At 48.3% G+C, this 14,040-nt stretch overlaps 1 protein-coding gene across 1 annotated transcript in view; it reads left to right on the forward strand.

Annotated features, from left to right (window-relative positions):
- Nucleotides 1-13,736, forward strand: part of LOC133114082 (serine/threonine-protein kinase LMTK1-like) — a gene marked incomplete at its 5' end in the record, with an annotated part of 29,976 nt that extends 16,240 nt beyond the window's left edge. Inside the window, 10 exons of the mRNA XM_061223278.1 lie at nt 802-881; nt 1,416-1,534; nt 2,611-2,698; nt 3,072-3,205; nt 3,981-4,065; nt 5,405-5,526; nt 6,085-6,234; nt 6,367-9,823; nt 10,037-10,181; nt 10,304-13,736. Of these exons, the coding sequence (XP_061079262.1) occupies nt 802-881; nt 1,416-1,534; nt 2,611-2,698; nt 3,072-3,205; nt 3,981-4,065; nt 5,405-5,526; nt 6,085-6,234; nt 6,367-9,823; nt 10,037-10,181; nt 10,304-10,653 (4,730 nt within the window). The remainder of the gene's footprint in view (nt 1-801; nt 882-1,415; nt 1,535-2,610; nt 2,699-3,071; nt 3,206-3,980; nt 4,066-5,404; nt 5,527-6,084; nt 6,235-6,366; nt 9,824-10,036; nt 10,182-10,303) is intronic.
- Nucleotides 13,737-14,040: the final 304 nt, after the last annotated feature.

The following is a 14,040-nucleotide window of genomic DNA, read 5'->3' on the forward strand; positions in this document are numbered from 1 at the left end:
CTCGCCACTTTTCGCATTGTCTCTGGAGGAGCCGGAGCCAGAACGTTGGGTAGTGCGCGCGTGAGGTCTGAACGCGTAGAGACTCCAGCACAAACCGCTCGCTCTCACCGACGGGCGGACGCGCCTCTGAGCCCCGGGAACCGTGCGACGGGCGTTTGGGTTCACCTGTGACCGCCGCTTCAGTGCAAAGGTTCCGCGAACCGGGTGTGGGCCGAGCCTCCCCCCGCGCGTGTCTCCTTCCGTCCTCTTTCGGACCACCGCTCCGGTCGGACTCTCCGCGGGAATGGGGCAGGACGGGGCTGCGCGGGACAGCCGGACTCTGCCGTTCCTACCGGGGAATCGGGAGGAGTCGTGGAGCTGCACCTGAGCCGGCGGGGTCCGCTGCGGTTTGGGCTACGGCGCCCGGGACACGCGGTCGCCCCCCGGCCCCCCGGGAGGACGCTCGGCTTCCGCAGCTGTGCGGTTCTGTCCCGGTAAGATACTCCAAACCCGCTCCAGCTGCCGCTCGCTGTCCGCGTCTCCTCCAGCGCCCGTCTCGCTCTTTCCGAACATACAGGACTACATTTAGCCATGAACATTTGATGTTTGAGTCCGGTTGATGTGGGGGTCGTGTTTTTGGACGGGTGTGTGAGGGGGGGTTGTTATTAAATTATTGCTTGGCATCTCCCTATTTAAACCACCGGTGATGTACATTTTATCTTCTGATTTCTGAAGGTCTGGTTTGGAAGTGCTAGCCTCTGCCTAATGCTGTCCATCTCTCTCTCTGTCTGTCTGCCTGTCTGTCTGTCTGTCTGTCTCCAGTCCAGCTGCTTAAATCGGCAGACCTGGGCCGGCACAGCCTGCTGTACCTGAAGGAGATTGGCCATGGCTGGTTCGGCAAGGTGGGAAGTGGCGTCTGTGTAGTGTTTCTGTCCCCAGTGCAAATACTACATAAGAACAGGATCACACCCTGCATGTGCTGAACTAATGGACGGGCGTATTAAATCTGTTGGCCATGCGGCGTTAAGAGAGTGTGTGTGCGTGCGCGTGTCTGTGTGTGTCCCACATTCTGTGTGTAATTCGTAAAACTTCAGAATGCCTGATAGGACATAATGGGACTCTGTAGGATCTCAACACTCTCTCTGTTATGCTCTCTCACAGTTTTTTTCCTCTGACCCACTGTCTGCCCCTGTCTCTCATTCTCTCTACCACCTCCCCAACACTGGCCCACACGCCCTTTCCTCAACCTCCCTCTCTCTTTTCTGTCTCTCTCCCTCTCTTGTCTCTCGCTCCCTCCCTATCTTTCTTTTTTCTCTATCACTCCCCCATTTTTGTCTCTCCCCACCCCTCCCTCCCTCCCTCTCTCTGTCTCCTGCTTTGTCCCTTCCTTTCGGCCTCCCTCCGTCCCTCCCGTGTGTGTGTGCGTGTGTGTGTAGGTGTTACTGGGAGAGGTGAATGCTGGCCTCAGCACCACACAGGTGGTGGTGAAGGAGCTCAAATCCAGCTCCAGTGTGCAGGACCACATGCAGTTCCTGGAGGAGGCACAGCCGTACCGGTCAGCAGCTCTCCTCAGAGGGCATAATGCTCCTCTCTCTCCCTCTCCTCTCTGCATATCTGTATCACTTCTCTCTCTCTCTCTCTTCTCTGCATATCTATATCATTTCTCTCTCTCTCTCTCCCTCCCTCTCTTCTCTGCATATCTGTATCATTTCTCTCTCTCTCTCTCTCCCTCTCTTCTCTGCATATCTGTATCATTTCTCTCTCTCCCTCTCCCTCTCTTCTCTGCATATCTGTATCATTTCTCTCTCTCTCTTCAGAATGCACCCTAATCTTTCCCTTTCTTTATATCGCTTCCTCTCCCCCCACAGAACCTGCCATAATCCCTTTCTCTCGCTTCACTGAAACACACACTCCCTCTCGCGCTTTCTCTCTTTAATGACAACCCAGCCCTCTCCTGTTCTTAAGAATGTTTTCTCTGGCCATCTCTCCATCTCCTGGCCTCCCTGCACTTCATAAAGATCACCTGTCTTTCGTGTCAGGAGTGGCCCTCTCTGCGAAATGCAACACAGCACAACACAGCACACTCACACACACTTGGCAGTATTAATGATGAGCTAATCTTCAAACAGAGGCAGTCTCATTGTAAAGCAGGTCCCAGAAGAGGGATTATAGTATAGCCCAAGTAAGGTATAATGCAGCAGGCTTGTCCTTTCGTGTGGAACAGGCACATTCCAGTTTGAATTTAAGCACCTTGTTTCTTTTCAAAGAAAGGGCAGTCAGCTAAACAAAAACAGATGCATTAATGTGCAGTCACAGAAACATTAACCCTAACCCTAACCAAACAGGCAGTCACAGATACATTTACCCTAACCCTAACCAAACGGGCAGTCACAGAAGCATTAACCCTAACCAAATGGGCAGTCACAGATACATTAACTCTCACAGATGCATGAACTCTAACCAAACAGACAGTCACAGATACATTACCTCTAACCAAACAGGCAGTCACAGATACATTTTCCTGGCAGTTTCTCACATACTGATGCTGTGTGTTATTGCTATGCAGTATGATGTCATTCTACACTGAGACCCTTTTTACCGCCCCCCCCTCCCCTCCCCTCCCCTCCCCAGCACACTCCAGCACCCCGCCCTCCTGCAGTGCCTGGCACAGTGTTCCGAGGTCACTCCCTACCTGCTGGTGATGGAGTTCTGCCCTTTGGTGAGAAATAAACTGGGGGCAGCATGTTTATTCATGTAAATTTTGTACTCTGGTGCAGTGCAGCAGTGTTGACTACATTCCTTTCCACAGAATCTACTGGCAGTTTAGCTGTTGAGTGAATGATGATGGAATGTCCCCCCCTAGTGGCCAGATAGTCAGTGTAAAGAACAGGGCTGGGATTAAACACAGCAATTCAGGCAGCTAAAACAGTTGTTCTTATTGTCCATATTATAAGCATTATTTATTTCAGCTTTAGCAAAGATGATTTGATTCCAGTAAATGTGTGTTTGTGTGTGTGAGAGAGAGATAGAGAGAGTGAAAGGCGCTTAGAAGAAGTGAGAGTACATCACTGTGTCACTTCCTGCCATTACAGGGGGATCTGAAAGGTTATCTCCGCAGCTGTCGGGCGGCAGACTCCACGACCCCTGACCCCTTGATACTCCAGCGAATGGCGTGCGAGATCGCCTCTGGCCTCCTGCACCTCCACAAACACAACTTCACTCACAGGTGGGTAAAATGGGCGTGGCCCTCTGCTGCCTCTGTTGTCCACCAGGCTGCGCAGCGCACACCAACGGTCGTCCCGTCAGAACTGTTTCTGGTCGCCTTCTGGTCTCTCCCGGTAACAATATCCTGATGCTGCCCGAGTGCATCTCACAGACTCCAGCATCAGTGATTTTGTTGCCGGGGGTTACCCCGATCATCTTCAGTCGTCACCATGGATAAATTCAATTAAATTAAATTTTATTTGAATGGAGCTTTTCACAGTAGACCATCACAAAGACGCTTTACATAGTAAACAGAAGGGAATAAAAATGCCTTTTCCCAGAAGGGAAATATCAGCCCTAAGCCCCCAAATAGCATACGAGGTAAACAACTCCCAGGTAGGAGGAAAAACCCCCAATTGGAGGAAATCTACAGGGGGATGCCAATCCTCCGCTGGCCTATAGGTTAAGATGGTAACAGTTCAGGTATTAAGCTAACAATGGTGATCACTGTTACTAAATTAGGGTCAGCATTAAAGAAATGCCACTCAAGGAGCGTTTAGAAAAGTGCAACCCCATTCCCCAGCCAGTCATTTCTCTTCTTAAGTCACAGTACTGTTTTGCGGAGGAAACAACAGGGGAAGGGTCAACGTGTGCATCTGTAGATCGAACCACAAGCACAAATCAGGAACACATATCGAGATTGGTGTGTTTATGTGAAGAGAATAGAGGGCAGTGTGTGCTCACAGTCCTTTCCGTCTGCCCCCCCCCCCCCCCCCCCCCCCCCCAACCCCGCGCAGTGACCTGGCCCTGAGGAACTGCCTGCTGACGTCGGAGGTGACCGTGAAAATCGGCGACTATGGCCTGTCTCACAACAAATATAAGGTCAGACTGAGCAGGAGGACATATGCTACACTGCGCTGAACGTTCAGAACCCAAAGGCTTATCTCTGCCTTGCGTGCTGCTCAGAGAGCATTATCAGTCAAGAAAATGAAGAAAGACAGTGTGTTTCAATATGAGAGGGTCCGTTTAATTAAATATAATAGATGGTAAAATTGTCTATGCTCAACATAAATTGTGTTAAGAGATTTCGAAGATTATGTTTGACACAGTGCAGAATAAAGGCTAACTGATTGGAAAGTGATTGATTGTTCATACACCACGTGATACACTGCATACAATTACAAAAAGACGGTTTATTTCAGACTATTAGCCATAGTTAGCTCACTTTCGATACTTTACTGTTCTACTATTGTGACCGAGCTGGGTGTCACTGCTATAGCGCAGCACGATTAATTTACATTTTTGTCTTTCTCCGTTTCCAGTATTTATTTTCCACCAAACCATTCACTCTCGCGCATCGTAACGGCATTCAAATTGGTGTGCACACCAGGCTGCAAAGCTAAACGTGGCTCCACTACAAACCCTCCCACATAGTTGAAAGATCATAAACATTACCGTGTAGTCCAGTGGTTGGCCCACAATACCGCTCAATAATCCGCTTTTTTTCCCGTCGGTATTCTGCATGTACCACGGCCACACTGTCTAAATTGAAACTCGCTATTTTTACGCCGCCAATCACTTCCGGGATAATTAAAAGACCTTACCTAACGCGGGTATAATACAATTATTCCAACTATAAGAAATATATTAATGCCGCAATGTACATTTAGATATAGCGCTGAAGTGGGTTAGTTGTTTGTGTTTAATAATTGCTAAGTTACATCCAAATGATAGGAGGCTTGGCTATCATAGACCCACACTTAGTGATATGTTTTACCAATTGCAATGTTGTAGCTGCTATATGTGGGTATCTAATAGTGCTGTTCATGTAACAGTGCTTCTGTTAGCCATAAAAGGGGACCTCCTACATATATCCTGTATAATGCAGTGGTTGTTAGGAGCCTATTGCTTCCCATCAGTCTTCAATTTTATCTTTTTTTAAAATCTTTTTATATCATTGCAATATAGCACAATAAGCAATGTGAAAATTGGATTTTTATTCATTGCATGCATAGCTATTTCTGACATAATAGGACTTAAGAAGGGTAAATATTCCCTCTAAATACAAAAAGCACAACAAAAAAAAAGCTCAACTGTTTTGTGGAAAATTGCAAATGTGGTTGTAACAAAAGCCAGCAAACACAGGCGGTCCCCGGGGCCGAGGTTGGAAATCACTGCTATAATATACTGGTACACCTGTACCCCCTTTGCCCCCTGTTAGGAGGACTACTTTGTGACCCCAGATCAGCTGTGGGTACCACTACGCTGGATTGCCCCAGAACTCATTGATGAAGTCCATGGCAACCTGTTGGTGGTGGACCAGACCAAGTCTAGCAATGTCTGGTAAGGAATGGTTACCGTGGCAACCATCTGGCGATGGCCCACAGCTGGAAAACAATGACATTGCTGTTCCTTTAACACTGTGAATTGAGCACTGTGCCATTCTCCGTTAAAACTGTGAATCGGCCACTGTACCCTCTTCCACGCTCTCAAATGATCTCACCATTGTTTGTGAAGGTATTTCTTGTTGTACTGTATGTGTGTGTATACAAGCCTTCACTGTTATACCATTATACTCAGCAAAAACCCATAACAACCATAATTATGTACACAGCAAACCAAGAACAAATTATACAAATGCACACCAAACAAAAAACACCACAATGTATGCTTGTGCATTTCACAAGGTTAATGAATGAATGTCTTCTGAAATGGACTCAAGACAATGTGAAATTACTGGGAGTAAACAGGACTGTTTCTGAAGCACATAAAAAAAGCATTATTGACCAATATAAATTGAACTATATGTATAAGTATATACATAATGTTTGGGCAAGCAACATTCTTAAAATAAGAATGGAGTAAGTATTGGTTGTGTTCAAAAACTCTCTAATGTTGCAGGTCTCTGGGGGTCTCAATCTGGGAGCTGTTTGAGTTGGGGAACCAGCCTTACCGACACTACTCTGACAGACAGGTGCTGACCTACGCTGTGAAGGAGCAGCAACTCAAACTGCCGAAACCGCTACTGAAAGTACCCCTGTCTGAGCGCTGGTGAGCCATTACCCATCTGCCCCTTCAACCCACCAGCCATCCTTATGTCTCATTGTTCCTTTGCTCCTCCTGTCAATCGTATTATTTCTCTCTCCATTCCTCTTTTTCAATCTCTGTTTTCCTCTATCTCAGGTACGAGGTCATGCAGTTCTGCTGGCTTCAGCCAGAGCAGAGGCCGAGTATGGAGGAGGTCCACTTGCTGCTGAGCTACCTGTGTGCCAAGGGTTCAAGCGAGCCAGAGGAGGACTTTGAGAGCCGCTGGAACTCCCTCCGGCCGGGCATGGGCCACAGTGCCTCAGCCCTAGAGCCTGCCCCTTCCTCTTCCTCCTCCTCCTCCTTCCCCCTCCTGGAGCACTTTGCCACCGGTGATGGTTTCCACAGTGAGCCGGGGGACGACATCCTGACGGTCACCGAGACCAGCCACGGGCTCAGCTTTGAATACAAGTGGGAAGAGGCGGGGCCCGAGCGGCCTTTCCACACTGCCTCCACCAGTGGACCCTTAGGCCAGGGGAACCCCCACTACCAGGACATCTACTACCCCCCCGAGGGTGGGAGCGGAGATGGAGGTGGTGGTGAGGGGCTTACCCTAGGGGTCTCCCCTTCCTGTTATGAGCCCAAGTCCTTGCACACACCCGGGGTTGTCCCTGTACTGAGTGCTCATAGTCCCTCTGTGAGCAGTGAATATTACATCCGCATTGAGGAGCCCATGGAGAGCATTGGCCAGTTGGACCACCCCAGCCCTGAGTTTGAAGGTGGGGACTACAGCAGGGACATGACCACAGACGACCACGCACCAAGGTCCTATTGGCTGGCTGACGCTCACAAGGCTGCCATTGCCGCCTACGACTCAGATGCCAGTCCTGCTGTCTCACTTACCATGGAGCCTCTTCTGGGCCAGGCAGCAGCTGGGGGAAGCCCCATGGGACCATGGGAGTCAGGACAATGCTTCTCCTACGAGGAGCGAGAAGGCTTCTACTATGAGCACTCACCTTCGTTCTCACCGAGTAAAGGCCATCCCATAATGAAGGGGACCCCTCCTGGGGTTCTACGAGGGAGCTGGGGAATACACAGTCCTCCTCGGGCACAAGGGGAGCCCGAAAGCCCCTTGGGCACCTCCCCATCACTCAGCAGCCCTTGCACAGGGCCCAACGACCTTGAACTAGAGGGAAGTTGTGAACCCACGAACAGTGAGCATCACAACCGGGCAATGTCTGGCGCTTGCTCCATCAGCATCGAGATTGAGACAGAGGATGGCGCAGTTACAGGGGCATGGCGGCCACAACAGGACCATGCCACGGGGGATGAGGCAGACCTGTTCTTGGACAAAGAGACCCATAGCTGGGCCTCGAATCACTCTGCTAACAACAACAGCTTGACCTTTGCCCGGGGACCACCAGAGGGCACCAGGGAGATGTTTATGGACGTCCACCGCACTGCCAAGCCTTGTACAGATACATGGCCAGATATGAGGTCTGCCAAGGAGAGCCCAACACAGAACACTAACCAGACCAGTGCGTACTTAAAAGGTGTGGACAATGATAGCAACTTTGTATCCCCCCATAAACCCTGCCCTCTGACATCATCTACCGAACATACTACGTATGTCAATATGTGCTTTGAGGTTGGGGATGATGCAGTGCCACCACACGAATGTCACCCAACCACAGAGAGCCCTCCTTTTCAGGACCTGTCTTCAGGAGCTACAGTGAGAGGCAGAGGTCATAAAGAAGCAGACAACCCGAGAATGGGAGGGGAAGAGGATTTGTGCTCCTCAGCTAGGGGGGGTGGCATTTTGTTAAAAACAAAGACAGACTCAGAGCTGTGGGATGAGAACTCTGACACTTTGGTTGGTGGAGCATTATATGAAAAGGGAGTGGTGACACAGGAGAGGTGTGTGAGCAGAGTGGTGGTTGCTAAGGTTCCTCCCCCCACAGGTAAAAGACCACCCCATCATGCAGCCCTGTCTGAGGCAGACAGCGGGGCAGTGACCGGTTGCTCCAGCATCAGTATGGTGGATATTGAGGATTATGACGATGTTGTCCTGGACGTCACCTCAGGCGTTTTCGTGGCCCTGCCCAAAGTCCTGCCCCTCGAACCACTGCAGAAGCAGGCAGTGACTCCAGACTCCGTGGATTCTGTGGAGCTGACCTCCTCCTCAAGCTCATGTGAGACCTTCAGCCCTGCCTCCATCCATTCCTCCACCCAGCCCAAAGCTCTGGACAGCGGCTATGACACTGAAAACAATGAGTCCCCTGAATTCATCCCAAAAGAGCCTCCCGAGTCCAGAGACCTAGAAGGATTCTCCCCACCATCAGGAAAGATCCCCCTCTCCAAGGGTCCAAAGCTGGCTGGGTCAGACGATGAAGTGGTTCTACAGGTGGATGTTGTAGATGAAGCCTTGCCAATGACATTGCCGAGCAATGGTGAGCCACAACTTACTGAGCTTGGTGGGAAGAACCCATACAGGGACTCAGCTTATTTCTCTGACTATGACAATGAGAATGAGAGGTTTCCCGGTGATGAGGGTGGAAGCGAGTTCCCAGAGATTCCGGGGGAGGAGGCTGAAAAAGGGGACCTCACACGGTCTGCGAGGACAGAGGGCCTCGACCCTCCCCTGGAGAAGGAGGAGGGGGGAGGTCCTCTCTCTGGCCCAGAGGAGACCAGGACCATCTTTGAGAGGGACATGGGGAAGATGTCCCCAGAAGGAGCAAGGTCTGAGCTTAGACCAAGTGACTCCCCCATTGGTCCAGTCGTCTCCACGCTTTCCCCCTCACCGCCTGAGATGGGGGGCTGCCTGACCAAAGAGTCCTCTCAGGATGAGGGCCTGGGGCTGGACCCTGAGCACTCCGGGGAGGAGCCTGCTTCCGAATGTTCCTCCTCTCCCTCTCCTTCCTCTGGCTCCTCATCATCCTCTGCCTCCTCCGCTCTCTCCTCAAGCTCGTCCACACTGCAGGAGTCCTGTGCCGCAGGTGATGGTGGCGAAAAGAGTTCAGGGGATCCTGAGGCCCAACCGCAGCTGTGCGATAATGCAGCAGGAGCACTTGAGGTGGCTGAGGGTGGGGGTGAAGAACAGGAACAAGGCCAAGACTCCACAGGGGGTAGCGATGAACACATCTGGGAGGAGGCGACTGAAGAAGTAGATGTGGATGAGGTGGACGAGGAGCAGCAGGAAGAGGAAGACTTACATGAACAGCGGGAAGCTTTCCCAGAGACGATTGACATCCCCTCTCCTTCCACTGCCTCCTCTTCTTCATCCTCTCCTCCTAGCCTCCTGTTAGGAGAAGGTGGGGGGGGTTTACTACCAAGAGATGGAGATGGGGACGAGGCGGACTGGGAGGACCGGGAGTCGGAGGACAGTGAGGAGTCTGACGAGGAGCTGCGCAGCTATAGCGTGCAGGAGCACAGCGAGGAGAGCGAGGAAGAGTGCCAGGCAGTGCCTGTGGTGGTGAGTGACTGCAGCAACGCTCGTAACCTGCGCAGTCTGCTCAGGATGCCCACGCTGCTCACCGAGTCCTTCTGTGAGGAGCTGGAGCAGAAGAAGAAGGCTGTCTCTTTCTTTGATGATGTCACCGTCTATCTGTTTGACCAGGTAAGTCCCTGGCAGATGTCATAATGTTCAATAATGTCCATGTACAATCAGTGAGCAATTCTGCCTTGTGCCTGATTGGGCAGGCTCTGTCCTGTGCCTAATTGATGTAATCAGTTTGACTTGCTTCTGCTCAAACTATGATTGGTCTCTTGCTCTGTATTCAGCCAGAGTGACACCTGTTCTGACTGCAATTGGTTTTACTCGGCCCTGCAGGAGAGCCCCACCCAGGAGCTGGCAGAACATGGCTTCCCTCCTGGGCCAGAGCTGGTTGGGCAGGGTCCAGAAGGCACGGAGACACTCCCCCCAGAGAGGCTCAACACCTCCGATGACTCTTCAGATGGCAACATTTCAGAAGAGAGTAAGAATGTGGAGCTACACACTTATGTAAAGTGTGACTGTACATATTTCTCTGCCTTTTCGTCCAATGCAGGCCTTGATCTGTAGAGCTTTGAATGTTGACACAACCTTCTCTGTACACAGGTGGAGGGTTTGAATGGGACGATGATTTCCCCTTGATGACTGGTCCCTCATCTGTTCTGCCAGACTCTGTGGAGCCTGAGGCCCTTAGCCCAAGCCCTGAAGCGCCCAGCCCAACCTCTGAGGCCCCAAGCCCAAGCCCTGAGGCACCCAGCCCAACCTCTGAGGCCCCCAGCCCAAGCCCTGAAGCACCCAGCCCAAGCCCTGAAGCACCCAGCCCATCCCCCGAGGCCTCCGTGGTCCCCCCGGCTGTGCCGGCAACATCCTATTCCCGCTTCAGTGTCTCGCGTTTCTCCATCACCCACGTGTCTGACTCCGACGTGAACTCCACGGGAGATCAGTTTCAAAACTGATGACCGTCCGTCCCTGTTCTGACATCAGACAAGCCCTTCCCAGCAGTGCCCCTCACCCACCACTATTTCTAACATAAAACCACAACCCCTGCTGTCAGAAACCCAGTGGCCACCACCTACCCCATAAAGATCTTGTCCACCCCTCTGCATGTTACTAGGCACCCCCTTCCTTTACCATGCCAGCCACGCCTTATATGATTTTAGCAAAGGTGATTTACATTGCAGAATTACCTCTCTTGAGAAATTCCTCATTTCAACCAGATATTGCCACTGATTAAAATGATAAAATTATTTAAAACGAATGGAGAAAGTCAGACCAGAATTGTTTTCAAGCCTTTCAAAACATGTTTTCCATTAGAATGGTCAGGAATTGTATGAAACAATACAATTGCTATATCATGACAAATTGACATTTTACTGGAATAAGGAATTTATGTGTGACACACGTGTGTTAAAAGCAGCTTTGACTGATGTGGTGTCATACGTTTTGAAAATGACTTCTTATTTAAATTGTTTAAATTTGTTCTTATGCAATATCCAACAAAGGCAATATCTTGTTGAAATGTGAAAGCATTAAGGAATGGAACTTCTTGTTGATCGGTCTCCTTTCCAATCTTAGCTTAACCAGAATTTGACCTTTGACCCTAGCCCCATCCAGCGCTGTCCAGTGAATAATGGCTCTCAATCTGCCGTGTAGGGAACGGCAAAGGTGAAGAGACACAGTGAGGGAGAAGTGTGTGAGAATGAATGTGTGTGAATGTGAGGGTTCCCCGTCTTACATTCGCAGACATACTGCCTTCAACTTTTCTTGTTATTGCTGACACGGGTTACCCAAACCTCAATGACTCAGTGACAGTGCCTCGTAACACGATAGTGAGCCCCTCCTCAACATCACAAAACTGATGGGATGACTGACTCATCATGACAATGGCCAGAAAGTGAAAAATAAAAGGGAAATCTATGTAAACTTACATTAGGCCATTTGCTATACAAGTAGGTTATGATTTTGTGTAATGGGAAAAAAAACAACACATGGATGAGTTTGTTGGCTGCTTCACCTCAATGGTCTCCCGTGGCCCGTCCATGTGCTCATTGGTCAGTCCTTGGTCCACCCCTAATGCTCAGACTTTAAAATAGACTGTTACAGCTGGCAGCTGATGCTTTATAGTGCTGGAGCCTGTGTATAGAATACCTACGTGTGGTCACACCCAATGCTGCTGAGTGAATTCAAAGAGAATTCCAAAAGAAAAACAGAGGGTGGGAGAGGTGCCGACTTATCTTCTGAAAAATGATGTGTGATCAATAAGGTTCCCTGAAGTTAAACACTCAGACTCAACTTTCTAGCAGAGATGATGAAAAGCAAACATTTCAACTGGAGAGTGTGTGCCGAGTCAGTGAATTGTCGCTGTTGATTGTCAAGAATCACTATACTATCCCAGTCTTGCCAGCTTTTATCTCTTTAATATGGTCATAAACAGAACTGGGGGGAAAAAAAACAAAAACTTTCCCTGGTCTCTTGTCTGCCAGCAACCGCTCTTCTCCAAGAGTCAAAGAGACAGGGGAGAGCCAGCGGTTACCCCACGACTCCTGTTACTGTCCTCATTAATATCCCGTTGTTATACACCGTCTCCACATGATAATAGCCCAAATGGAAAGGGGCTTGGTAAAGGTGCTGTAAGTTGATTTCGAAGATGATATAAAGGGCAGATTGAACTTTCCACAGATCAACCATGGATGAGATTGTTTTTTTTTTGAGCCGTTTTGAACTGGAGTGGCAAACATCCTGTTACAGCTGCATTTTCTTGGGCTCCATCTCCATGGAGATCCGAACACTCCATGGAACAGAACAGAACACTCTCAGGAGTGTGGGGCGTGGTCTCTGTCACTTTGTGGCTTCATAGTGAATGGGCCCTGAATTTCTATCAAAGTACTCATTCTATGACCGACTCGGCCATGTCTCACGGAACAGAAATGACATATCTGTGGAATCCCATTGGTTTCAGGCATAGGACTGTTTGAGTATATACATTTTTTTCTTGTAACGGCAAAGTCATTTTGGGAGGACAGGTGAAAGAATCAAAATTTGAGGTTACAGTACAGTGAATTTAGATGTACAGCTAATTAAGATGTAGAACATTTATTAGTGAAAATTTGCAGTAGAATGGCTCCAATGCCAATGCAGATATTATACTACAAATGGTAATTGTATGGAGATTATTAATTATCTGTTTGGGAGCTATTTATGTAGCAGTCATAATGACAGTGTTCATTTGTCCCTCTGTTCAACTGAATTTCCTCACAATAATATATGCTAAAATATGAAATGTATAAGGAATATACCACTGAATATAGTTAAAATGGCCATATATATATCATTTCCACAATCATTTTACACAAATGACAAATAGTATTAAAAGTGCAGTTGCAACAATGTATTATTAACATGCATATCTGGTGGATATTACTGTATTCCTTATATTCTGGTCTTCAAATTTTAACATATATTTGCACATGCTACTTTTTCATAATGATCATCACAAGTACATTGTGAATTGGTTATATATGGGTTGTAAACCCATTGTTACCCTCAGTAACATGTAAATGTAACCTTCATGCATTGAGAAGCAATGGCTTGATTTTACTGTAGGTCCGAAACATAGCGTCTGCCCCCCTACAGGTGCATGGTCAGTTGCTTATATTTTGGTTTGGAGTCTGCAAATCCAGTACCTCAAATCAGCATTTTTGGATTTGTTTTTTTTACAGCACTCTCAAATCTCTGGACAGGATTTTAATTAGACAGTACCCATGTACTAATTCAGAGTTTTAAGCATAGATTTTAAACCTATTCAAGGAAGAATGCTACATTGTAAGTTCGTTGTTGCCAAAGGTATGCGACTACACAGTGTACTGGATTTCCAGTACTACTTCACAGATGTCAGGAAGTGGACTTCATTGAGCATATTTTGGCTTTGCACCAATTGTGACATCATTCCTTGGGTGACCTGATAGGTGCTCTTCATAACATCAACCAACAACACAGCTACTGTATCATAAAAACAATAAATCAAGTAAGTTTTTGTTAATGTCCCAGTTTTTCTGAGGTTTAATATTACTTTGTAAAATACTGTTTTATGCTCTTTTCAGGGATCCGATAATATTGCAATGGAAACATAAATGGTCTGCTGTTAAATGTGTATATTTTCATATAGGTCTCTTAGAAGCATATTTTCTTATAGGCATCTTAGAACCATTGATTAAGGTTCCCAATTACTTCATACCCAAACGGGTGAAGATTATTCATTGTCGTACAGGAAACCAAACGTTTACAGATTGTACTGTTCATACAGAACATACGTTTTTAACTTTGCTGTGGGCAATAAAAGTAGA

Source organism: Conger conger, chromosome 16 (genome assembly GCF_963514075.1).
Source record: "Conger conger chromosome 16, fConCon1.1, whole genome shotgun sequence".
NCBI lineage: Eukaryota > Metazoa > Chordata > Actinopteri > Anguilliformes > Congridae > Conger > Conger conger.